This window comes from Xiphophorus maculatus, chromosome 4 (assembly GCF_002775205.1).
Source record: "Xiphophorus maculatus strain JP 163 A chromosome 4, X_maculatus-5.0-male, whole genome shotgun sequence".
Taxonomy (NCBI): domain Eukaryota; kingdom Metazoa; phylum Chordata; class Actinopteri; order Cyprinodontiformes; family Poeciliidae; genus Xiphophorus; species Xiphophorus maculatus.
The window spans coordinates 10,161,958-10,189,112 of record NC_036446.1 but is presented as its reverse complement, the minus strand read 5'-3'; the positions used below and the strand labels follow the sequence as shown (position 1 = coordinate 10,189,112).

Genomic DNA, 27,155 nt, shown 5'->3' with positions numbered 1-27,155 from the left:
ATACAACAAATTGTAATCATATTCATAAGGAACCTAAGGGAAACCGTGTCAGCTTTTTATAGTGAGCAATTAGTTTCTCTGTAGGCTGGCTAAAATGCTCTAACTTACAAGACAGACAGTATTAAATTAGAGCATTGAAGTCAACCTTGTCTTGCCTTGATTTTTTAACTACACTGTAATTATCAGGCTGATAACTTCTTAATTGAAGCAAAGTGTTAACAGAACACTTCCTTTGCAAATGCAAAGGTCACATCAGCAAAACAATAGAACCAGTCCATTATTACCACATGAATGAACATCTAATATAACAATCACCCTATTTTTGTGTTTTCTTTAAATTTTAGTTACCACTAAAAGAATACTACATGTGTACACTTATCAAGAACTTTATGTGATACATTTGTTTAATTTCTTATTAAATAGTGAATCAGCCAAAAACAGACCAGCACTATGTGTCAATAGCTGGGAGAGGTTAGAGGAAAATATCCTGACTGGTTCAATGTAATATGAAGGCAACAGTAGCCAAACCACCACTGATTACAATGAGGTTATGAAGATTATCATCTCTAACAGATTCAACCTTGAAGCAGGTGGGTGACGGCAGCAGAACGCCACACCAGCTGCCACTCCTGTCCGCTAAGAACAGGACAGAGGCTACACTTGACACCGATTCACTTAAACTAGGCAATAACTTGGAAAAGTTTCGCTTGTCTGATGGATATCAATTTGAGCTATCATGTAAATGGCATGGGTAGAATTTGGTGCATCAATGGTGGTGTAATGGCAGAGCTTATGCCACTCTTAATGGACATAGTGAAAGAATTAAAAACAAGTAGGAGGGTTTGAAATTTCGGCTTTACATCCTTGATTAACAACCTAGTTTAATTAGATAATCTTTGAATCTGTGTTTTCAGGATTAGAGTCTCTTCGAGACAGTGCCCACTCCACGCCGGTGCGCTCTGTCTCCCATGGTGACTCCTTCATGTCCAGCCGGGGCCACCTGGAGGACAGGAGCGAGGCCAGCACGTCAGGAGTGATCTCCGATGAGACCTACAGCCCCTCGGACAGTGTGCTGCCCACTCCTGTAGCAGAGCATGGCGTGGAGCTTCCTTCAGCTCGCCATCTCAACGGCGCACCCTGCAGCATCGACGAGGAGAAGGAGTCGGAGGCGAGGGCTCTGAAGGAGGGGCAGGCAGGGGAGTTCAGGCCCGGCAGGAAAGCACCGCGTGTGGTCCGTAGCAGGCCTTCACAAGGCGCTGATGTAGAGGATCTTAACAAGTTCATCTTAAGCGTGCTGCGCCTGTTCCTGGTCACCATTGGACTGCTGTTCGCCCTTTTGCTGCTGCTCATCATGCTGACCGAGTCCGACCTGGACATAGCCTTCCTGAGGGACATCCGCAAGACACCAGAGTTCCAGCAGTTTCACTTTGAGTATTTCTGTCCTCTCCGGCGCTGGTTCGCCTGTAAGCTACGATGGATGGGCGGTTTTCTTGTTAGCAAATGAGGTAAAGTGATGGAGGAGAGTCCATGACTTAACACAGGCCTCCGGGGACAGAGACGGGGCAGTACAGGAGAAAATAAGAGGAATGCGACAGCTTTGTTTATATTGGCTCTGCTTCTCCCAGGAAGGAGTTCCAGTCACAAGCCACAGACTGCCGTGATTATAATGTATGACTATCACTACATACGTAGGAAAAAAAAAATCACACTTTATTTTAGAAATCCAGGTCATTTTAAGGTATTTTATTTTTACACAAAGTCACAAAAGCAGGGTGAATCTAAGCTTTGATGAAAGTCATTCAGGCTTCGCTTGTTCAGCCAGAGATAGTTGCCTTTATTTTTCTATTCATTTATACTTTATATCATTACTGTGAGAGAGGATGACCTGAGACTTAAGGAAAAGTTATGAAGAGAGATTAAAAAAAGAGAACAAAATAGGTGATTAGTTTTATCAAACCAATAATGACCTGAATGATACACAACAACCTCGATAAGCATTGGTAACCCTTCATAAAAATGTGCAAAAAGCCTTGAATCTTTTACTGCATTTGCATAATTTTATACATGACCCGACATGTAATTGACTTTTAATTCACTTTTTTTAGCAGTATAAAACAAATTCCTTTATAATAGGTACTTGGTTTTTATTTTTTTGCAAAATCAGCCGTGCCAAACTTATTGTCAATTATGAATCAAAACACAGGCAGATAATCCCTACAAAATATAAATGTAATAGAAGCATAGATTTTTTGATTTATTTTTTAAATTTTGGTTAGCGTTTGGAAACTATAATTTATAATCAATAGTTTCCAGGTCCTCAAATTAAAATAAATTTTCTAACGTATTCAGTGTGAAATTATGCTACTTAAACAAAAGGTAGATTTGTTTTAGGGCTTTTTATGCATTTTTACCAACAGTCCGCATAAAAGTTGAAGGTGGTGTTTAGGTTGCCACTATATGACATACGCAGGGGTGATTAGAACCAAGAAACATCACAAAGTGATTAATTAAACAAGTTTTGAACTAGATGATCTGTTTATACTCAGTTAAAACAACTACAAACAGTTATTCATCATCACTTTATGATTCAGAGTGATGCAGGTGCTACCCTGTCAGCTGGTTTGAACAATGTTCGTCAGTTTAACTGTGTCCATGCTCAGGTGTTCGTCAGATGTTCTCACATGATCAGTTTAGTCCAAACACTACTGGACCATCAGTCTACAAAACAAAATAAATCTTTCATAAGAATACATATAATATATCAAAGTTATAAGTTTACTGCTTATTAAATAGGAGCCAAATAACACAATCAGTTTCTGTGTGAAGAGTTGGTGCCACTTTGCTGTAGTTTGAAGGGAAAACGTGAGTTAATAATGTAGTGGTAGTCAAGTTTTTGGTTAGTTCTCCTCTCAAAATCTATAGAAAGTTCATCTTGATGTGCAATAATGTTAAAAATCCAAAATACTTTCTACCTAAGGAAATTTGACTTTGTAAAATTTGAAAACTTTGTGCTATTTTCCCACAGTGTTAAGAGATAGTTTTATGTCAGAACCCTACAGAAGTGAGTCATTTAAGTTTGTGTTACCCTGCTGTTCCTAAAATCATGCATTTATTTTAAGGTTTAGTATATTTAAATGGCGTTTATTTTTGTACAAATTGCTGTCAGTTTAACCTATGGACGCCTCCTCACAGTGGCTGTGACATGTTTTTACAACAAAAATGTTTTTAAGGCACTCATTAGAAAGCAATCATTGTTTATATCCAACACAGCGTTGTTCATCGCCACGCCTACCAAAGAAACCTCTGTTGTTTCACAGCCTGTTTGCATCAACAGATGAACGCTCTTCTAGTCTGCTGACTGTCTTCAGCCTTATTACTCAGATTTTTTGCAAGCAAACCTACAATGTGTCTTTATTTTCCAAAAAAAACAAACAAAAACATAAACTCCAAAAGTCAGTGTTCACAGTCAAGTGTGTGTCCTCAGGATGAAAAAAAAAAACAAAAAAAAAACATAAATGCTAAACGCAAGTGTATTAGCAGATGTGGAACATTATGCTTTAAAAAGAGACATGATATGATTTTATTGTTTGGTTGAGAAATTCTAGATATATATATGCACAGGTAAATAGAATTGATGGTTACTGTGTAATTTGCATTTTTTCCAAACGAAAAATCAACCTCTCTAGAGGCAGCGGTATGAATTTTATTGCTTTTACATGGTAAAAAATAAAAAAATTCTGCTTTTTACTTTGTAGCTCTAGGGAGTTTCAGTAACATACTTCCAATAATATTTTTGCAGTTGAAACCATGTTTACATACACTAAATATATAAAAAAAACTTTTGTCTCGACGTAACATGCAGTAAGATTAACATTTCCTGTTTCAAATTATTGTAATTTGCTAAAATCCATATTACTTTCTTCACAGTCAGAAGATCATACACAACTTTAAACTGTTTTTAAAAACTCATTGAAATATGTCAATGCTTTGCAGAGTGGTTAATTCAAGGAAGTAAAATGGAGGCGCACCTCAAACACGTTGCTACTCTGTATCTCAAGAAAAAAATGACTGAAATCAGCCAATGTATGAGGAAGAGAATTATGCATTTTCAGAAGCCTTACAGTTTCCTCTTTCACCTGTTCAAACATTTATAGCCAGTATCAACAGCATGAGATTGCGATGCCATTACATTTTACAGTAACGAGACAGGATCTAAGAGTGGAGTGTGTTTGGTGCAAAATGTGCGCATCGACCCCGGATGAAAACCTAAAGCTCCTGTGAGAATCTTCTCTGATGCTGATGAGTTTCAATATCCACAGTGAAACAAGTCATGCACCACGATGGACTGAAAGGCCACTCCACAAGGGAAAAGACCTTACACAAAAAGCAACATTATAGAGCTAGTTTGCATCTTGTAAATATCCACATTTGTATAAAAAAGTCCTGTGATGAAACTGAAATTGAACTGTTTGGCCATAATGACAATTGTTCCCACCGGAGGAAAAACAAAGCCAATGTTTTAGAATGGCCGTCACAGACCGACTCAGTAGCTCCAGTTATAAAAGAAGGAATGGGCCAAAATCCCAGCAAGCTGCTTACAGCTTGTGGAAAACTTTTCAATTAATTTAAAAGCAATGCTACCACATTTTAAAGTTCTTCTGACTTTGAAGAAAGCTAAAGTGAGAAAATTATCTCATTCTGGCCTTTAGGTCAGCAAAGCTAACTTAAATAGGAAAGATTTATCCTGATTTAATAAGAGTCGTCTTTTTTTTTCTTTTTTTAAAAAAAAACACAGTCCATGTATACAACTGGTTTCAACTGCATATTTCAGTAGGCTACTCATATTTAAGCTTTAATTCAGTTTGTACCAGACGGCATTCTAAAAACAAAGAAATTGCCAATCAAGCAGGAACATTTCCTTGTTGCTTACATTTGTGTTTATGTGTAATAAAATGTGCTCAATAAGGGGTGCCCAAGTCTAGTTCTCTAGTCAAGCAAATTAATTCGATTCAGGTGTGTTGGAGAAGGAATACATTTAAAAGTTAGAGACTAAATTTGGACACCCCTGTCCTATATAAACAAAATGTTTCAGATTCTGTAGTAAAAACGTCTGACTCGTTAAATGCAAATCTTTGCCTTCAAGGCTTGCTAAACATTTACGGTGCATCAAAGAATACTGTAGAGGCATGTTTGGAACAGATTTTGGTCCCCGTTCTTAGAAAAACCTTTTAACGTAAAAGCCAGTTTTGTTGTTCTTTGTCTTCTCTATAAATCAGATTAATTTATGCAATTTGATTAAATGCAAAATGTTTTTGTGAAAGTCTTTTTTCAAGAGTTCAAAAGGAGAACCCATTGAATTCTCATTTGCCTTTAGTACAAATTTTGTATATTTTATTGCAGCAGGGTAAAAAAAAAGAAGAAAAAAAAATTCTGTGCCCACTTGTACAATGCAGTTTGATTTATCCAGGAAGTTAAACTGGGTAACTGGAATGTTTCGAACTTGAGCTGACACATTAACTGGAGTACCACTTTAGCTATCAAGCTACTAGCTTTCTTCTCAGTTAAACATGTCAACAGGATTTAGGTGTCAAACATGTTCCTACTGTAATCTTTCTTCTTGTATCAAAGTCCAGCACATGCCAATGTCTCTGTAAGCATTATGTTCTGCATTCAGTTCCTCTAACCAAGACTGCTTTTTTCCTATTATTGACTGAAGACTAGTGTAATCTGTGAATAAACAATATTCATACTTTAAATCTCGCAGTTGATTTAAATTCAGTTTAAATTTTACAAATAAAACATTCAAGAACATGGACAACTGAATAAAAACATTGATTAGCCATTTATAATAATTAATTCAGGTCAACCACATAAGAAAATGTTTTTTGTTTAAAATTTGTCAAGCTGCTGCACCTTAGAGGTGACAAAATTTAGGAACAAAATTCTCTGTAGCAGTCATGTTCACTGCATAACTTTATTGTTTTTATGCAAACGTCACAAAGATAAAAATATTAAAAAAAAACAATGCAGTGGACTTACTGTATTTTCAAACTTTCGTAATTAAAAAAAAATGGTGCAAATATTTCAACATTATTCAGAAAACTAACCTCAACCTAAAGATATCTAAATATGCTGAAGTTTATTGTATGGTGGTCCTGTTCAAAGTAACAAATAAACCACAATAGTTACATTTCTGTAAAACTAAGAAGGCATGTGGTCAAATCTCCCCCCAAAATAAGCCTTAAATCAATAAGATGGGTTTCAAAGAATGAGTGAGTTGTCTTCTCTATAGAGGATACAATGTAAAGAAATTCTGAAGAGAACGATAAAGGAATTAATTTATTAACACTAGGAATGCACGTATGAGGTGCATAGAAGCAGGACACAGGCAGTTGCATTGGCAGCTCAGCAAACTGTGAACAAAAGGGTAAAAAGACCCTGAGAAGTCAGACTATGAAAGTCTTCTGAGCAACAATCTAAAGAGACAAAAGCTTATTTTTAAAAAAAAAAAAAAAGGTGCAACACATCTGGAATGGATTTTTATAGACTCTGATGACTACAGAGAGCTCATTAATGAATATTTGCTAAATCAACCTTTTTTAATGACCCTTCTAATTTTTGGCAGTACCTGTGTAGTCAACTCTTTCCTACAATACTCATCTCACCCAGAGATGATGGTTGTAAACTCACTGGCCTTCGCTCCAACTGTGAAAGACGTGCATGCGTCCTGATGAATTTCCCCCCAGAAGGGCATTTCTTGTGGGATGAAAGGCGGTGACGGACAGCACCGTGCCAAGGTTCTCATCCAGGAAGGAGTGTAGCAGCTGCCCGCTTTCGTGGAACACCTCCACCCGCCGGGGTCTTTTCATACTTCCTACCACAAAGCAGTCCTCCTGCTTGGGGTCCCACACTGCCGAGAGCTTCGACAACCAGCGGCCCGTCTGCATGTCATGACTGCAAATCCAAGAGGGATAAACATGCTGCATAGTTAGATCAGGACCTAACAAAAAACATAGGAAAATACTTAAAATGAAAATAAATCCTGAACATACCTAATGGATGTAATCAAGGGAGGTTCAGTAGTCAACGAAGATGTGTCGTATATCCTATAAATTTAATAAGAACATAATATAAAAGACACTTCCTGGAATATTTTAAATATTTACACCCCTTAAATGTCTTCATTTTCCTGCCATGCTACAACCCACAACCTCAATGTATTTTATTGTATGAGAGATTTTTCTGTCAGACCAAATACAATGTATAATTGTTAAGTAGAAAGAAAATTATATGCTGCTTTCAGTTTTTAAAGAAATAAAACCCAGAAAATCAGAGTATCCAATTGCCTTGACAAGTCCTGAATTATTAAAGTTTAGCAGTGTGGTAAACTGTTTCTGTATATTTACAGTTGTTCTGTGAAGGCCTCAGACATTTGAGATCAATTAGCATAAAGATCAAGTGATAAACCAAACACCTCAGTGGCAAAGACTAAACTGGGGTAGGCTCCACAAAAAAAATGACTGAGTTTGAGCCATCAGGTAAAAAAAAACAATAGGTAGAAGCCTCAGTCTTTAAATGTGGAACTCCCAACCCAAAAGACAAAAAGCTGTAATTGCAGTGAAACGTGGTTCTACAAACCATTAGCTTTCCAGATATTTTACTATGAGGACATTTGAAAAGCAGATTTTTTTTTTATTCCACATTACAAATGTGCTCCAAATTGTGTCGGTCTATCACATAAAACCCAATAAAATTCATTGAGGTATGTGGTTGTAACAGAAGATGTGAAAACCCTCAGTGCTTTAACAACTTGTTTGCTTCACCTTATGTGATTGTCCAGACATGAGGTGAGCACTCGGTTTCCAGTGCAAGGTGAGAAATAAGCACTGGTGATGGATAGAGCGTGCCCATTCAGGTGAGACACTGCCTTGCTTTGGGTCTTCTTCAAGTATCTGCTGTCATAAATACTTACTGTCCTGTAGAGAAAAAAAAAGTTTTAGAAAGAAAACAATCTGATAATGTGAAAAAGAAAAATGTAAACTCAAAACAATGGAAGAAATCAATGATGCAATAATTACCTGCTTTCTGCTGCGACAAAGTATTGCATCTGGAGAGGATGGACGTCTACACAGCGAACAGCCTTGGTGTTTAGGGAGTGAAGAGACTCATGGGAGTTTCTTCAAGGACAATGAAGTTGTTATAAAGATGATTTACTGAGAAAAATTTAAATTTTCAGGAATAAACCAGTAAATAAGAACAAATAAACGAACATATACACTTATTGTGAACAGTGAAGCCTTACCCTGGAGTCCGCCTGTCGACGATGGCAACCTCTCCAAACCAGGTCCCTACCAGAAGTGTTGAACAGTCATGTGACATAAAGGCAAATGTTTTCAGGCCATCATTAATGTCATACACCTGGAACAAAAAGAATAAAACTTTTCACATAAGGTCTGAATATCTTAGCAACAGAAGGAGGGTAGAGTTACCAGAGGTCTGGATAATTTCAGAATCAACATTATATTTTGAACAAATGTGCTTGACTGTTGATAACTGTACGTACATCATCAAATACGGCCTTCTCCACATCCATGCAGCGCAAGGATCCGTCATAGCTGGCGCTCAGCAGTTGATTAGGATGACACCTGGAGAACGCCATGCTACCCACTGGACGAGAGTGGGGCTCAAAGAGCAGAACACCGTCATCGCCCCATTCAGCACCCTGATTCGCAGAAAAATGAATAATTACATCAAACATGTATGAAGAAAATTGTTTAAAATATTGGCCTGGAAAAGAGAATAGAGAGTGTGGTTGGAATTATGCTGAACATGCTTGTCAATGGGACTGTATGTGATGCATGAATGTCTCAAAAAGACACATACATCTTTATTTTGCTTGTAGAAGGAAACACAGAAGGTTTGACCCAAGTCATAGAGTTCAAAGGCAATCCTACACTGAAGAATTGTACATAAACTTCTGGATTTGAAGACATTAATACAGAAAACCTTGACATTTTCCTTCTCTTGTTATTGTGGCATTTAGCAAATAGATAAAAATGTTGTAATTCTAACTGATCCAAAGATCAGTTTGATCTGATTATACATCAAGCAGTGAGAAAAAAACTAAACTTTTAATTCAGTGTATGTAAATTACATGAAGAAATTTAAATATCTTTAAAAAAACCATCGTCACGAGAATACTAAAACAAGATTTAATGACAATGTGGCAATTACATCCCCTCTGCTATGCTTCCAGTGAAAGTGAATTATAGCTCATTTCAAGGTCAGAGGAAGTTTGAAATATTCACACATATTTAATAAATTAAGCCTGAGAGATGTGTCCCAAAGCAGCAGAACAGTTTAAAAAAAAAAAATCTGTTGATCCACGGACAGGGTGGCTTATGATAGTTTTAGGTTTAAAATAATTAAATAAATTGATGTATCCCCCTTAAAGTGCTAATTAAATAAATGTATGCATCCCTCTTAAAGTGCTAAAAAACAAGCAGCCAAAGGACCTAAGGTAAATCATAGGGAGCTGCAATGATCAAACACTAAGGTGGGAGAATCTATAGGTAGTAAAGTTAGTCCTGCAATTAGTAAGTCTGGATTTTGTGGGAAATTGGCAAGAAGAAATTTGTTGATGAAAGAAAGTTGCAAGAAGTCCAGCTTTTATTGCAAATTATGTCACATAAAAATGTAAGTTCACAAAATTTTAAACGGGTGAGAAAACCTTTACAAATCTTTGTCTTACCAAGGAAAAAGTGCAACTTACCATATTCCAAAGTCCTACTTTCCCCCACTTGTCTCCAGCAGCGAGCAACAGGCTGCTGCTGCAAGGATGGAAGGCTGCAGAGAAGACGCGATCTTTCACCACTTTGACCACATCGTCTTCTCTTATCTTAAGGTTTTTCAGTGCAGAAATGTACCTGTGTTCAGACATTACAGTCATTTATTGCTTCCTCACAACAGCAGAACATCTTTGTCACCTGAGAAGTGGTCAAAAATATACTAAACAATTAAAATAACAAATACAAAACATAATCTCACTCTTTTAGATCAAGCTTCCTCTTCTCCTCCTTTGTGTCCTGTTTAAAAAAAAGAAAAACAGCCATCGTTTCAAACCAAAAACCAAGACATTGACATAACTTTTCTACATGCAAAACAGATTTTATATCAAGCTGAAATCATTTGCTTCTTAAGTTTTAAAAGAAAATTAAGATAAAAGTTGTAATATTCAGAGTAACGCATATAATTTTATTTCAAAAATTGTTAAATCAGGACAATAAGAAGGAAACATGTAATTCCTACCTCCGAGGAGAGCTGTAGAAGCTCTGGTGGCAGCTTGAAATCCCCATCCTGATTTATGGGATTCATGTGCAGAGCGCCACTGGGCTTCTTTAATACACGGGTCTTTAGTGGAATAAAAAAAAAAAAAAAAAAAAAAACTAAATAAGTAAGAGAAAATCCAGAATGCAATACACAACTACTGAAGGGACAGTACGCATTTATCATACAATACCAGATCAGGGTGAAGCAAATCAGTAGGTTCTTTGGGAAGAGTCAACTTCTCTGCTGGTTTATTCTGAAGGCGTAGGGATTTACGAGGAGGAAGTACTTCCTTAACAGCTGACTGGGGCCTGCAAATAAAGATTATAAATGTTTAAATTAAAAATGTAAAAAGAAAAGAGCTAGGATTTGTCAAACGTAATGCAAAAGCTAGCCAAAGAATATTTCTACAGCATTACAAAAAAAAAGTACTTTGAAAAGCCATGAAACTGAGAAATTGTGCTGTTTAACAAAGTTTGCATTTTACCAACCACTGCTGATTAAAATAACCAACATTTACCCAAATTTCAGAAAATAATTTAAAGTTGATTTCTGAAATGAGCAGTCAGAGTTTTAGCTAACCATACCTCAAACCTCGCTGTGATGGCTTTGGTCGTGTGGTCTGATGCAAATCCTCTCTGGCCTTATGAAAAAGGAAAACACGAGTTTTATTTCTAGTCAAAAAAAACATGAGGAACAATCTCTACAATTGTCACAGTGAAACAAATCTGAAATAAAGCTGCAGGCAAGTTGTTGACATCTTCAATAAAAATAGACAAAAAGAACCTTGATTCAGGGGTCCAATGTTAAAGACATGTTGGACCAGAGTTACATATTTACCAGCAATAAATGTCTATATTTCACTATAAGAATGCTTTTGATTTTATGCATGTTTACTACTGATGTGAATTCAAAGGTAAATGACAATGCATCATGTTTCATCTGGCTTAGATGCCCTGGAGGTTTAAATTCAAAGTTTACCTTTTTATTACTCAGTAGCTTGCTTGTGAAAGTTTTGATTTTTAACAGAGGAAATGTTACACAAGACAGCAACAAACCAGTCGATCTACCTGGAGTAAGTTGATGGAGGACAGAAAAGCCTGGTTCTTCCTGATGTTCTCAAGACGCTCCAGTTCATATGCAGACAGCCCTCCAACATTCTGTTATACACAGACACCATATTGGCATCATTCATACAGCCTCCAGGCATTAACACAGAATTACATCAACCAATACATCTGACATAAACGTAGAAAGTTTGGTGTACTTACAGCTGTCTGGTCCAATTCATCTTCATCCTTTCTCCTCTTCCCTGGCATTTTGTTTTTGGTTTTTGCTTTCTATCGAGACAAAATGCGGACCTATTACCGAACAGATTTCCAACATAAACCATTCCCTGCCTGAACTTACTTTTCTGGCCACCGTTTCATCTGCTACGTCTGGAGAAAAGTCGAGCCGTTTAGGGGCGACAGCCCTTCGAGTGGGAGATGACCGTCGGACTCTTGCATTGGTATCTGGAGTCATGTACTTTTCACCGGTAAGCAGAGAAATATGTTACACAAAAGTTCATCACATAAAAAGAGTCGCAACGAAAGAGAAACAGACAATCATCCGTACCTTCATAGTAGCTTCACGTTTTGTTTGTCTGGTAGACATGTCCTTACACTCAGCAAATTGTTGTTAGTGAATAAATCCCAGCTGTTAAAACTGACTGCACAGCTGTGGACTTCAACATTGACAAACTGTTTGCCGCCACACGGTGTCTAAGTTTTGTAACAAATCCCTCCCATTTCTCTTGTGCAACAAGGAGACGAGGAGGAGGGGAAGCGAAGGAGGAGCCTGCTTCTTCTTGCTTTGCAATGGCGGTTGGCAAACAACAATTTGACGCAATACCACCACCTACCGGTTAAGAGTAGGAATCAGAGCAAGCAAGCTAAAAAGAAGCCCCCCACTATATTCTGAAATCTAGTTCACATCGAATAACTCGAAAAATATTACAATAACACACATCTACAGAAATTTTCTTAAAGGGCGTTTTATTACTTCTGTTCTTTTTCCCCCTGGAACTATTAGATTGCATGGAATGGAAATATCGTTTATTGTCCCACAGTGGGGAAATTCAAGTGTCACAGCAGCAAGTTAATATAACGTCAGTGGGAGCGTCCATATTCACAAAACAGTGAAACAAAAGAAGAATAAGAGAATGCAGTTAGGACAAATATACAAGAAAAACAATATTGTGCAGTTATTTAGAAAACTGCATACAAAGTCATTAGTACCATAAAAGTTCAAAACAACAGACTATTTACATTAAGCGAAAAAAAAAAACATGCTGAAAGCTATCTGATGGAGCTCTCCGTTCTGTAACAAATTTATGGATGAAGTGGAAGACATTCAGTAATTTATCAAGAGCTCTTCTGTCTTCCACCACCTGCAATAGATCAGGGCGGCATCATATGACAGAGATAGTCTTCTTGATTAACTTATCAAACCCTTTCCTCTCACCTGTGGATTGGCTGCTTCTTCAGTTTACTAAATCATAAAATATGACAAATGCCACCACCGAATCAAAAAAAGGTATTCAGAAGCGCCTCCTGCACCCCAAAACCTGTCTCCACTGACCATTACTGTAAAGAGGAATCCGCTATCTCACCTGTTATGTTTTTTCACATCTTCCTGTATGTTTCCCCAATATGTTTAATCTTCAGACTTCACACTAGGACAGACTGTAATGTTCTGCCTGGCACAATTTTGATAAAAGAAACAAAAGATTATCTAGCTTTAGGTTTCTGACATATTCTTGTCACAAGGTGGTGCTATTGCACATTGTAAAGTTGAAATGTCACTACAACAGCAAAGTACACGAGCTGGAGTTTCAGATGATAGAAGCCAACCTACCTGCTATATTGGGAGGAAATTCATATATACTTATGGACTGATAGAGAGAATATTCAAAGTAGACTTTAAAGGAGAAACAAATGTCCTGCAAGAATAGCTAGATGTGTTTTTGGAATTAGGCTGTGTACCGGGAAGACATCACATTCAGGTTGACCTGGCAGTTACTCCAGTAGTGCATTCACCCATGAAAGCATTTGGCATTAAGAAAACATCAAAGCTGACTAGTAAAGAATGGAGGCACTTGCTGTTAAAAAACAAATAAGCCTGACTGAACTAACAGTATGGTAACATTACAAAAGACAAAAACAAAGGGATTTCTGTCAATTCCCTTTGAAAGACATAAAGGTAAGACCTCCCACTTTGAGCATGAAAGACATCTTTGCAAATATGCAAGAATGTAAAGAGCTTTTCAGTATTGGAGCTAAACCATGGATTTTGGCAAATTCAACTATGAAGAGATTTCTGAATTGTGCACATTTAACACTGGTCAATGCAGATTCAAAACATTGCCTTTTGGAATCTCATTAGTAACTACATTTTTCAGAATGCATTGCTCAAAGACGTGAGGAACTCAAAGGAGTTGTGAACATCATGGACAATATTCTGGAATGAGAAAAAGACAGAAAACAACAGGCAAAAGAATGAAACCGCTCTTATGATAAGAAGCATCAACCTCAAGCTTAACAAAGACAAATTCAAGATTGGAATAGCTGAAATTCGGTATTTTGGTCATACTCTCAGCACAGAAGGCCCAAAGCTAGACAAAGAAAAGGTCATAGCTATTGCAGAAATGCCAAAACCCACAGAATAAAGCATCACTGATAAGGTTCTTCAGTATGGTGCAGAACCTGTCAAAGTTCATCCCAAACTTCGAGGTGAGTGCACTGTTCAGCGGGCTTTTAGAAGGTGGTGTTGAATGGCACTGAGAAAGACAACAGCAACTAAAGGGACTGTGTTGCTTGTTTGAATCCCAGACAATGTCGAGACTGAAGTCGTGGCATTCCTTTTTTTGTGCTCAAGATGGCTGCCACATTTATTGGCAACAGTGTGGTCTTCCAAGAGCTGTTCAAGCATATCTCTGAGACGTTCAGTGCTATGTTCAGGCACAAAGCTTTCATCCGATGGTACGCTGGTGAGGGTGTGGATGAGATGGAGTTCACTGAAGTGGAGAATGAATGATAAGGAGTCTGACCAGCAGCAACAGGATTTCACTGCTGAGGAGGGAGAATATGATGAGGAGGGTGAAGAAGACTTGGCCTAAATCTCGCTGTCAGTTTTGTTTGTTCTGTTCAGCTGTGAGATACTATTGTTTCAGTGTCCTTTTAAATTTCTTAATGCAGTCTTAATTAGCTAGCAATGGTACAGTTGAGTAAGCATTTATCAGTGGGTTTTCTCTGCCAAAATTAACTTACATTCCATAAACCATGTTTACTAAACATGATTTTAAAAATCCTCTGAAGTGTGAATAAGTATATGCAAGAGATGACCCACTACACAATAAAAATATATTGTGGAAAAATTCCTGACTTATTGAATAAAGAAAAAGGAATGTTCCCAAAAAACATATCGACTTACCAAAGAATGATCAATTTTGCATCTAGTATACTCTTTAAGCCTTTAATGCTTTTTAATTGTGTGACAGAAAGTTAGTTATATCTGCTATTGCATGTTATACCAATAAACATTACAGTTTATAGGTATAAAATGACAAATTGTTATAGCCACAATAAAAAGTTTGTAGAATAAACACTTTTGTATGCACATTTCCCTGCTGCAGTAATTTTTAAATATAATAAATTGTGTCTTTAACTGTGTTAATTGTAGATAAATAACCCTGATGCAAACTCAAACCAGCTTCCAGTATATAGACTCTATTTTCAAACTTCCCCATTGAGTGTCCTAAAGCAAAGCATTATTGTTCAGTTCAAATGTCGAGGTCAAACTTAAAAGCACAAACAGAAGCCCAGAGACATTTCGCCCCCTGAGAAAAAACAGATTTATTAACAAGAGGTAATCAGGAAAGAGTACACTTTTATACAAAACTGGAAATACTACTCAAGCTGTTGAAATAGACTGAAAGATAATTCTCATGTCACTGTGTATTGCTCACTGCAAACATCTGGTGTTCCTGTTGGAGGATACGGATTGAAGGGTGCAAAGGTAGGGTTTAAATACAGTACACATACCATTCTGTATATATATAGATTTGATCTGAAAACATAAAAGTGGTACATGCCTGCCACTTAAGCGTTAGGTGTCTCTCTATATAAAGCCTGTAAAAAATACATATAAATATTTCAAGAAGCACAATAATACTACTGTGTAGCTCCTGCTAACACGTTGGAATAGTACACTAATGTTGCCTTAAACATTTGTTTCAAAGTGGCGTAGACAGGAGAGTAATTATAGCATTTAACAATCATAAGGATAACACATTTCTAGGGATGTGTCTTTGAACACATTGCATGTTAGGAAATGCATCAGACCATCTGTACATTATACTGTATGCAGTCAGTTTATATTATTGGCAAATTGTAGAACAAAGAAGTTTAAATACTTTTGTGGAATATAATCCATTTCATGATTAAGGCTAAATCATAATGCACTAACAAAAGAGGATTTTATATTCAGACACTTTCTGTGTCTGAATATTGAAGCTGAGAATTTTAACTTCTGTAAGTGGCTCAAAATCTGTTACATTTGCTACATACATTGCCTGGTGCTTATAGTGTATATACATGACGCTGCCCACCAGGGGAATAAAGTAAGCAAAGCATTAAAAAAAATCCAAAACTATAAAGAAACTTTCTGTTTCTCTGCAATCTTTTCTTACATGTTAATTAGCCAGTGGTTACATAAAACAGATTGTGATTCAACCTTTGCTACTACCGTAGTCCCACTTTTCCCTCTAATCAGCTGAAAACAACAGCTTTAGAACATTTCAAAATTAATATAAATTAACAGTCATGCATTAGTAGTTTTAATACTACATAATACATCACATACTTTCCTAGAACTCAGAAACCCTTTCCCAGTACCTAAACATTATTTTCCTAGGCTTACCAGAAACTTTCTAGAACTTTTGTAAAGTAACCAAAGTTTCAAGAAGTAAGTGGCAAAATCCAGTAATTTGGAATTTCCATGAACATTCCAGGAAGAAATCTTGTAAGTTTCAGAAAGAAAACTGTCTAAATCTCAAAATTTACCTGATAGCTTTTGGATAGTACCCAGAATTTTGTTCTAGTAAGTTCCAAGGAGGTTCCAAGAAAGCACCTTGAAAGTTCAAGGAAAGTAATTAGTAAGTTCCAAAAAACCTCCAGTAAGGTACCTAGTATGTTCTGGAAGGTAAAATTTTAAATTTGGAAAGTCCTGTCTATGTCCAGAAAGTAGGGCTGGACAATATGGCTGAAAAATGTATCACAATATGAGGGTTTCACATCAGTAAATATTGATAATTATTGATTAGGTTTTTTTTTTTTTGTTATTGCTTTAAGTATGTGAAATACTCCTTAACTGGTGGCATAACCTTTTGTATTTTTTCCATAGTTTTTACTCCCCACTGACTTTTGTTATTTTTAAGCAGTTTTAAACATTGGTGAAACCTTAAACTGCTGCTGCACAAGTTATTAAACAGGTAGTTGCTAGGTAACCAAAAAGTGAGTGAGTTGCTACTAGGTGGCCAAAGAGTGAATGTGTTAGTTGATGCCACTCAACTTGCTTAGCTGGAAGTGAGATGTTGAGCAGTTAAAACCTTTCCCCCCACCTACATACCCCAGAATGCTGTGCAGTGAAATTAGTGAACACTGAATTGGACGCACTACTTATTGATATTAATCATGCGTTTATCACGATATATATTGCTATTGAGTTATCGTCCAGAAAGTATGTGGTAACTTTGGAGAAATTTCCATAAAAACCTATTAAAAGTGCCTGGTAAGTCCCAGGAATGTAACTACTACGTCATATGAAACTTATTTCTGGGAAGTAGCCTCTAATTTCTAAGAAGCTGAAGGACAGTAACTGCCAAGTTCTGAGAAAGTAGCTAGTATTTTCAGGAGAAGTACTTAGCAGGTTGCAGGGAAGTAACTTCAAAGTTCCAGGAAAGCCTCTTGTATTTTCCAGAAAGTGACGTTTGAGCTCAGGCTTAGTAAGTAGTAAGGTCCCAGAAAGCACCTGCTCAATTTTAGGAATGTCAGTATGACATTTGATCAAAGTTCCAACAAAGCGTTTATTAAGTTTGGAAAATTAATCTTTAAGTTCTGGGAAAGTAACGTCTAAGTTTGCTACTTCGTTGTTACATGCGGAGTCACGTTCAACGTAGACTGCTATCTTAAAAATCCAAGTACAATCTGTGATTGTACAGTCATTTGAAAATCACATTTGTGTGATTTTTGACAAGTTGAATAATTTTGTAACAGGAACTTTCATGAAGTCTAATTCCCGCAGACTCTTGACTTCATACAAAGTGCCGTTTTCTCATGAATGAGAATTTGTGTTACACTCCAGTTGCCCATTTAGATATACTAAAATATCAAGTCTGTAAACACTCCTTTCTATCTGCTCTCTAGTGCAAAATAAACAGGTCATAAATTAGCATTTAAGACGATATAGAACATATAAATACTTTATAACTATAGAAATAAAACCTCTGTGGGCTTCTATTCAATCTCTAATAACAATAATACACAGAATTCATTAGGAAGCAAATACAAGGAGGGCACAGCCTATTGTGTCTAATACAAATAATGGTAAATGTACACGTTGAAACCTTCTCTGCAGTCTCTATCTGATCATAGTATAATTTCTCTTCATGATGAAGTTTTGGGCTCAATTCTCAGAGATGCTTCATACAGGCTCTCCTCATCCATCACTGTGCTGTTGTCCAGCAAGTACTTTGCCACCTGCAGCAAAAAAGCACATGCATAGTACACTGAAAGGATTTTTTTTTTACTTTTAGGATCTTCCTTTGGAATGGACATTTGATGAAAGAATAATTTTGGTTGAGAAAGCACTTTTCTTTGCAACTGTTTGGACAGTTGCATCAGAAGGTCAAACAAACTAAAACTCAATTAAAAGGCTATCTTTTTCTTATCTGTGTCAGGAGTCCTTTAGGAAGACAAATAAAGCATACATGCATGTTTATCGTGACAAATGCTTATAAGTAGACGTTTCCTTGAAATTTTCTTGTGAAGAAATGAACGTACATTGAACTATATAACGTATTAGTAGAGTCATTTGTGTAATTTGGAATCTTGTTGATGTCCCATATTGAGATTAAAGTCAAAGGATGAGGAGAAAGAAGATCAATATGTGGAGAAAAAGTTACCATTTTAGAGAACAAATATATTTTTAAAGAAATACAGTAGTTAAAATGTAAACTTAAAACTTAGTTTTAAAAGGTAAAACTATATTTGAAAATATTTTTTAAGAATTAAGTCAAAATATCAAGATCAAAATGCGTTTACACATAAGACAAAAAAGTAAGCAAAGGAAGAAGTTGCAATGGTGAGAAAAAAACACTGAGTATTAAACCAACCCACTGGCCCAAGCATTAGCATTTTGTCTTTTTAGGATATTACTTCTATTTTAGTTTGATATTTTGACTTTAGTTGTGAAATAATTTCTCATATTTTCTCCACCTTTATTTTGATATTATTTTCTTGACCTGTTAAACTGTTACTTGTGTTACAGTTATGTTACTATGTTTCTTACAAATGTTTATACCTAGATCATTTTATTAGCTGTCTGCCTAATAGTGACAGTTACTTTTTTGTCAATCAGGTGAATATTTCTTTAATGTTAATGATAATTTTTATGTTTAATGTTTTACTTACAGCCATCAGTTTTCTCACCTTAGGCTGAAAATCTATCTTGTAAGCAGTTTGCTGAAATTGTCGGATCTCTCTGATGATGTGGGAAATCTGGAGGCACATGGAACAGTTTCGTGTCATATTCAACCGTTTCATAGCAAACGGTTATAGTAAAAATTAAAGGGCTCTGCCTCAATTGTGATATGACAATTTTGTCTACCATTCTCATCTTGGAGAAGTTGACGAGGTTGTCCTCTGTGTAGTTTGGTGTTCCCTCTTCAATGAAGGCCAAGTCAGTCAGGTACATTCCCAGGTAAGGAACACATGGAGGGTCACAGCTGAAAAGAGTGTGCAGGTCACAGAAAGAAAAAGGTGTAAAATAAAACAAAAAAAAAACAAAAAAAACAAATTGTTCTACAAAGTGATAAAAACAGACAAATACTTACTTTTTCAAAGCCTCCCTTAGGTTTTTGAAGCGACCCTCTGACGACACCAGCTTCTGCAGCTTGTCAATCACAGTTTTCGTCTAGAAAGTGAATCACAGCTAACTTGTTACCGCTTGTAAAATCTCCTTGAACTCATATTTTTAATGTTACTTTATGAGATGCTTTTTAATATACCATATCTATATCTGTATATCTATATCTGTTTTCTTTCTGGACGTTTTTTTCTTGACAAGTTTTTTGCTATTTTATCAAAACTAAATTAACTTGTCCCCTGAGTTGAGGAATATTTTTCAGTTTGAATAATTCATATGCTAAAGTTAGCAAGCACACCTGAAAACAATCAGTTATGAATCAGAACATGTCCAAAAAACTAAGAAAAGGCAAAAGAGTCTGAACAGACACACATACAGTACCTGCTTAGACACTTTTAGCCACGTCCTCTTGAGGCGGAAGATGGAGCTCCGGTTGAGCGAGGATGTGATCTCCAAAACGGCGTTGTAGTTGTGAAGGCAGCGGCAAATGTCCGCCACAGCCACCCACTTCTCTATCACTGCCACCCTCATGTTGACATCATCCCAGTGAAGGATTTCTGAGGCGATCCTGTTACTGATCTAAAAAAGAAACACACACACATAAACATGTCGTAATACTTTTGATTGTGGTTAATGGGTAATGAAATGACCAAATTCAATGTCTGTGAAAAATTGAATATTGTAAATAGTATATAACACAAATGCACAAGCCACAGTGACTAGCAGTGATAACACAGCCTTGACAGGATTGTGAAAGAAAAGACACACAAGGTTGTAGACTGTGGCCAGAGTCAATGGAAATCTAAATGTGAGTCTGAAGCAACTGCAGAGAGGCACAGAATCTGAGTTACTTGATGTTCAGATTTTAGAGAAATATTTGCCTCAGTCTGCTGGCAAGCCTTCTGGAGAGCCTGATTTCAGATTCAAGCAGTACACGGCACCGCTTACACAACCAAAAGTGCTAATGCCTACTTTAATAACCAAGGTATTATTGTGCTTGCATGACCAGCGAACTCACCTGCCCTAAACCCGTAGAGAATTTAGGGATTATTGTTAAGAGAAAGACAAAATAAACCATATGCAAAACTGCAGGTAAACTTAAGGCCACTATTAAAGTAACCTTGGCTTTTTTAAAACCATGGCAGTCGGTGGCAGAATCTAAATAATATAATTACATTGTTTGTAATCAAATTACTAGTATAAATACATATTTAAACAATATTCTAATTTAATAAGATCACTTATAAATCTATAAGAAGGATGTTATCACATACATCATTAAAATGCTTGGTTGTTTTCATTATGTATGGTGTTCTCTCATTTTTGTCGTTCTTCATCCAGCCTTGTCCAAAGAACTCCCTATAGAAAAAGAAATAGATATGTCACAAAATAATATTTAAACACAATATTAATTCAGCATCAAGTGAACTCTGTGCATTCTTCAATCTCCCTTTGCTAAAAGTAGTTCTTATCTTGTTTCTATTCAAAGGTTTGCATGTAGGCTACTCACTCATAAGGGATAACTTTAAAGACCAGGTGGTCCAGCATTGTCAGTTGCTCAGCAATCTCCAAGGCAGAATGGTTCTCAAATGGTTCAGTCTTACTTTCTTCCATAGCCTAAACACACACACCACATACATGCACACACACACAAACAACCAAGTCATTATTAATCCTAAAGCAGTAACAGTCTGGCAGATTCAAAGAGTTTTCTCACGCCTACCATCTGGGTGATCTCCTCAATGCTGGCCTGGCTGTCTCCAGGATCCTCCTGAGTGAGAGTCCTGAATGCAAATAGAAGTGAAGCCTGTTTCAGGGATTTCTTCATAGAGGATTTAGTTTTTAAACAACAACTTAAGAGCTACTCAGCATTCCTGCATGTTAAAAGATTTAGTCACACCACAAAAACAAGACTGATTCTACCCCACTAGTTTGTTAACACTGTCCTTTTTTCAGAATGGGGTTTACCTTTTTTCTGCTCTCTGTGTCTTTGCTGTTACTGTCCAGGAACATTTTACTCATGATTTCCAATTAGGCTATTCATTATGTGAACAAATCTTTCTATGTTCTTTCAAAAATGTTCTTTTCTACACCATTCTTTCACAGAAGTGCATCACATACGACTATGTAACTGATCGTGCAATGAAGAAAGGAAAACCAACCTGATAATGTTGGCAGCTGCTTTTCTTTCCTGTGTCAGGAGCTCTGGGTCATGCATCACCTCCTCAAGGAAGCCAATAACCCGCATCTTCAGCTCTGTGTTCAGCTCAAAGTCCTGAGGAAACACACAAGAATGACCACAGTGTTATTACACAGGTCTTATTGTACTGCTTCAAAAACAGAAGAAAAAAAAAAGAAAAGAAAGGAGTCAAAGTTCACCTGTGAGTGTTTGGACACCCAGTGACGCAGCACATTCAGGACTCTATTTGTAGCAGCTCTGCGAATAACAAACTCTTTGTCTCCGTTCCTCTGATCTGTAGGAAAACCTGGAATCCGGGTTAATACAGTTGGATTTCTTTTTCTTAAATAGCCTGCTTCTGCAGTAATGCCTCACTAATTTGCTTCTGCTGCAGCTAAAAAACTGCTGCTTAAACATAGGACATGCAATATTAACATTGTTTTAGTTCAAACTTTTTGAACCTCCCAAAATGTAAGAATGTAATAAAGGCAGATAAATTTATTCACCTTAAATGTCACAGAAATTGAAAATAAAAACAATCATGCAACAGATGAAAATGTTTCCCTATTAGTAACATAGTTGGAAATAAATAAAGATTTGAAATGTTTACAAAACAATCCAGCAGTTTTTATATAATTAATTTCCTTGTTGTGCTCAGACGTTGATATTCACATATTCCCCACAACATAAACCTTAGTGTCAAAATTCACTTTAGGGTCTCATTTTCTCATTAAAGTAGTGTTTTATTTCTAAATAAAAGCAGAAGTAGCTGGAAAATTTTGATATACTGGACTCAGCCTTTTCCACAAAGGTTAAAATTACATATACAAGCTCAAATATATAGATATGTCCCTCTTAAATTTGGTCAAATGTCTTTTAGCAGGTTTTGATATGCTATTCTACACATTGTTGGAATAATTCTACCAAAGTATTCATCTCTGTAAAATTAGTACATTTATTGTGCATTATTGCTCAATATCTGTTTTTCCATTATTTGTTTTTCCACTGCTTTGATGCCACTTATGTTCAAGTTTCAACCATGTAGTTGTTGGTTTGTGGGGAAGTTGAAGGTATTCTCTCTTCTGTCTTTTTGCAATCCACCACTTGCCATGACAACAAGAAAGCCCCAACAATCATACCACCACCACCATCCCTGAGAGTCGATACAATATTTTTAGTGTTTAAAAAATCTTTGTCTTGTTTCACTATACAACTTTTCTCCAATGGGACTGCCCAAAGTACTTCTCATTAAATTTAAGAAAAGGGGGTTTTGTTCTTGCACTGTAAAAAAACTCCTTAAATTTATGGTAAAAAATGGTGAAGTATCAACAGTTGCTGATCGTAATATCCAAAACATTTTATTACCTTAGAAAATACATGGAATTACCGTAAGTCAACACTGCAAAAATAGTCCATAAATTTCACAGTAAAAAATGGTAAAATACCAACAGTTTCTGACCGTAATATCCAAAACATTTTATTACCGTAGAAAATACATGGAATTACTGTAAGTCGAAACTGCAAAAAAGTGTGTGACAGGCAAACTGTCAAACTGTCACTGAATAAAAAAACAGCATAATTTGGATACTGGTTCTGTAACCAAACAATGGTTGTTCATTTTCAGTATACAAGTGCTTCAGACAGTGTTGTAGAAGCAGCTCTGCCAGTCAGTTACGGTATGTTACTGACCTGTGCTGGCGAGGGACATACGGCGGTACTTTTCCTTGGTAGGTGTTCCTTCATTGGCACCAGCTGTGGCAATGGCAAAGGCCGAGGCAGCGGATAGGGCACTGCGGTTATTCTCAAGCTCCCGGCAAGATGACACCACCATGCCATTGTTGAAGGAAAACAGGGAAAACTCTAAATATGGGAACATTAAAATTGCAAACATTTAATTTATTGAAAAAACACACACAATATATATATATATATATATATATATATATATATATATATATATATATATATATATATATATATATATATATATATATATATATATATATATATATATATATATATATATATACTACACCAAAGAAGATTTTCTCTATGGAGAGAATTGTTTCCACATTAGCCCCTTTAATTTGTCTATCTTAGCATTAGGCTGTATAATCAAACTATTGACCGTTGGAGGGCAACCAAGAGCTGAAACCGATGTAGAACAGTGTGTCCTGCATCTCACGGCAATGACGGTGAATGCTCCACTGTGCCTGCCTCTCTGCCTCCCTCCATTACTCACTTCTTCCCCCCTCTGCCTTCCTCCGTTCAGCCGGGGGCGGTATAGAAGAACACGCACATCGTTGCTAAGGTACAAGGTTTCCTTCCACCTACTCACAGAAGGCACTGGCTTCCCTTATATCCAGCAACGTGGGAAGAGAACACACTGGGGATGGATTGTGCTTGACTACCTACGGGGTGGATGCTCCCTCGCTATATGACATGGGGAGGGCCAGGATGCCGTGGGTGGTTTTTATCAAGACCTTATTTGGCTGTACCTGTCTTTCTCTTTCTCCAAAACAAAAAGAAGTTTGTTCTAAGTTTGCTGATGCTATCTTTATTTACTTTGAGAATTAGAAAAAGTGGTGTTGCCTTTTTAGTCTTGTCGCATTAGATGACATTAAAATCAGACCTTTACACTGTGCATCAAATCAGGCCCTGAAACTTGAGGCATTGACTGCATCTGATTCGACTTTTGTTTTGTCCGATTTTGAAAAAATCAGCTCTTTAATGTTGCACATTGCAGTTAAATTATCTTGCGGAAGCAGTTATATCCTTGAACATTTTCAAATTTTATGTCATTACAATCTCAATCTTAAACATGTTTATCTTTTTTTTTTTTGCTTTTATGTGATAGATGAAGTGGAAGAAAAATCAAGTTGGGAAATATGAGCATTCACCAAAGAAGCATAAAAAGGGGCCAAGGTAACTCTGGAGGATAGACAAAGGCCCACAGCAGCTCAGATGTAACTATCTGTAGATGGGACAAACTGTTCCCGTCAACAGACTGTTCTAGTCTTGTACTCAAGTATCATTTAAAGTTTGCCAAAAGCCATGCAGGAGATACTACAAACATGTGGAAGAAAGTGCTCTGATCAAATGAGAGAACAATTTAACACTATTCCCATGGCGAAACAGGGTGGGGGCATCATCATGCTGTGGGGATGCTTTTCTATTCAGGAGAAGTTAATTGGAAGACGGACTGAGCTAGGGCTAGCCTGGAAGAAAATCTATTAGCGCCTACAGAGAACTTGAGACATTGGTGTATTTCTACAGTAAATCAAAGCATATTTGTGAGTTAGAATGGTCCAGTCAAAGCCCACACTTAAATACAATTGAGAAATTGTGGCAATATTTCCAATCTGACTGACATTTGGGTATCTTCTAAAGAATAATTTTCTATACATTCTGTCTATATATGTGGACATTGTAGAGACAAATCTCAGAGTTGCAGCTACAATTGCAGTGATAGATTGTTTTGCAAGCAACAGTGTTTAGGTTTTTATTTGGAAAATATTTAATAATTTGTTGGAGTGTGACAAATTTTCCAAGATTAATGATTTTAGAAAGCTATTCCTGTTGAGGTGCATGTAATTATCAAACTATCAAGAAATTTGTAGTTCAGGTGCCTTTCGGTATAATCCCAACTGGTTTTTTGGTTGTTGTTTTTTTCAAATACCCATTTATTATTTGCATTTACTACCCAGTTAATCTAATCTAATGTTCTTGAATATTGTTTAAGACATGTGTCAACAAGCACCACTGTAAAACGCAGCATGCCACTCTCACTCATCCCTAAGCCTCAGCAATTTCCCAGCTCCATTATTTCTGGAAATCAATTTTTTTTTTCCTTTTTAAACTGCTGAACTGGTTTTTGAACTGTTTGACTTCAAAATCAAGCAAGCTGAAGAATATGAACAGTTTAATGGTGATGAGCTGTACTGTACCTGAGTTTTTTGACTTGACATTCTTGGGTGTCGACGGTGACTTGGGAGGAGACATTTCTGATTCTGCCTCATCACTCTGACTCTGCTCTTCATCACATTCCTCTCTGACAGACCGATCTGGATCCAGAATTCAAAGGGGAGTACAAATAAAAGGAAGAGCACAAAATGTGAAGAGAAGAAAATAAAATAACACAATAAAATCACAACTAAAATGACCTTGAACAACTCTGTTGAGATTTACCGAAAAACAATCCTCCCTGAACTTAAGCAGCCCAATGGGAAACTACATTCAAAACATGAATCTGGCAGCAGTTCTGACCTTGCTTGCCAGGGGCGGACTCTTCAGCTTTGCCCTCAGATTTGGACTCTCCCTCATCAGGGATTTTGCTGGCCATTGTGCTGGACACGTAGAGCTTGTTAATGTCAAGTGTGGTCTTGCTGAAGGGAGACATGGTAGTGTGCATGCTTGCATAGCCATTGGGAGAGCAGCTGAGTGCTGCAAGGTCCAGGGCCTTGCCCCCAGTGATGATGGGGATGTTGAGTGAAAGTTTGCGTCGGCGGTTCGGAGAGGAATTCTTCGTGATGGAAAGAGGAGGCGGCGAGGAGAACTTGCGGCTGGCACGTGGCGACGTGGGTGGCTCACCGTAAAGGAGTTTGTTGTTCTGGCTGCTGGCAAAGAAGAGCTCCAACGAGCTGCAGGAAATGGGGAGAGACAGAGACAAGGTGACCAAAGACAAAGGGTGAATTGTTAGATTTTAAACTTCAGTTTGAATACAAGATGATCTCAATAAGAGAGTGAAACAACAATGGCTATAATGGGGTGGCACTGGGTGTCAGAAGAAGCCAAGGAACCGCAAGGCTCCTTGGGAGCTCCTGCCTCTTTTATTTAAGCTTCTTTGTTTAAGACAGCATCCTCCTTGCTCTGAGAGCCACCCCCTTGAAGGCCTATAAATAGCATGTCAAGTGACAGTGTGGGAGGCACGGGTGCTGCCAACAGCAACCAGCCCAGGGGAGGCCCATAGAGACATGGGGATAGAGAAGCGGAGAGAAAGGGGAGCCAAATAAACAAAGAGGAAAAGAGAGAGGAAGAGACTGGGCTTCAGTAATAACACAAGACAAGCAAGGCTGAAAACAGCGATAGAGAGAGGGAGGGCACCAGAGAGGAGCAACATAGTTGATATGGATTCCACCACAGCGCAGGTTGCTGGCTGCGAGTGGGCGAATGGGAAGTCTCCAACCCTGTATGATGCTAGCTGCAGTCATAGCGTGTCTCCGTGTCGAAATTTAAGAAACACTTTTTAGAGGAGAAAGCATTTGAAATGATGAGACCGACTGGGGTAGAGGAAGGGTGAGAGAGAGGTGAACTGAAAAGAAGTCGAAATAGAACTAAAAAGTCAAGAGTGTAAAAGAGTGCAAAAAGAGGCAAAGATTGCATGCTTTTGACCAGAAAACAAGAGGGGGAATATGACAAAAAGGAAGAAGGAGGAGAAGAAGAGAGCAGGGTGCAAAACACCAAC

The 27,155-nt window shown here is 37.2% G+C and overlaps 3 protein-coding genes across 3 annotated transcripts in view; 1 reads left to right on the top strand and 2 right to left on the bottom strand.

Moving 5' to 3' along the window:
- Positions 1-5,812, top strand: part of LOC102227663 (FERM domain-containing protein 5) — a 66,685-nt gene extending 60,873 nt beyond the window's left edge. The window contains exon 14 of the mRNA XM_005796201.2: positions 915-5,812. Coding sequence (XP_005796258.1) covers positions 915-1,504 — 590 coding nt within the window. The 3' untranslated portion in view covers positions 1,505-5,812. The remainder of the gene's footprint in view (positions 1-914) is intronic.
- A 146-nt stretch (positions 5,813-5,958) lies between these two features.
- Positions 5,959-12,104, bottom strand: wdr76 (WD repeat domain 76). The gene is made up of 15 exons (XM_023332381.1): positions 11,944-12,104; positions 11,737-11,853; positions 11,598-11,666; positions 11,397-11,486; positions 10,914-10,969; positions 10,520-10,637; positions 10,309-10,410; positions 10,048-10,085; positions 9,773-9,926; positions 8,564-8,722; positions 8,303-8,418; positions 8,079-8,177; positions 7,824-7,976; positions 7,053-7,106; positions 5,959-6,954 (listed from the first exon to the last, which is right to left on the bottom strand). Exons 1-15 carry the CDS (start codon positions 11,980-11,982, stop codon positions 6,687-6,689), a joined length of 1,632 nt encoding a protein of 543 aa, XP_023188149.1. The 5' UTR covers positions 11,983-12,104; the 3' UTR covers positions 5,959-6,686.
- Positions 12,105-15,202: 3,098 nt separating this feature from the next.
- Positions 15,203-27,155, bottom strand: part of LOC102236811 (ras-specific guanine nucleotide-releasing factor 1-like) — a 30,053-nt gene continuing 18,100 nt past the window's right edge. The window contains exons 15-27 of the mRNA XM_005796147.2: positions 25,958-26,331; positions 25,639-25,755; positions 23,381-23,551; positions 21,892-21,998; positions 21,675-21,787; positions 21,236-21,296; positions 21,023-21,129; positions 20,787-20,871; positions 19,894-20,091; positions 19,481-19,560; positions 19,255-19,372; positions 19,077-19,145; positions 15,203-18,125 (exon numbers count right to left, since the gene is read on the bottom strand). Of these exons, the coding sequence (XP_005796204.1) occupies positions 18,033-18,125; positions 19,077-19,145; positions 19,255-19,372; positions 19,481-19,560; positions 19,894-20,091; positions 20,787-20,871; positions 21,023-21,129; positions 21,236-21,296; positions 21,675-21,787; positions 21,892-21,998; positions 23,381-23,551; positions 25,639-25,755; positions 25,958-26,331 (1,693 nt within the window). The 3' untranslated portion in view covers positions 15,203-18,032. The remainder of the gene's footprint in view (positions 18,126-19,076; positions 19,146-19,254; positions 19,373-19,480; positions 19,561-19,893; positions 20,092-20,786; positions 20,872-21,022; positions 21,130-21,235; positions 21,297-21,674; positions 21,788-21,891; positions 21,999-23,380; positions 23,552-25,638; positions 25,756-25,957; positions 26,332-27,155) is intronic.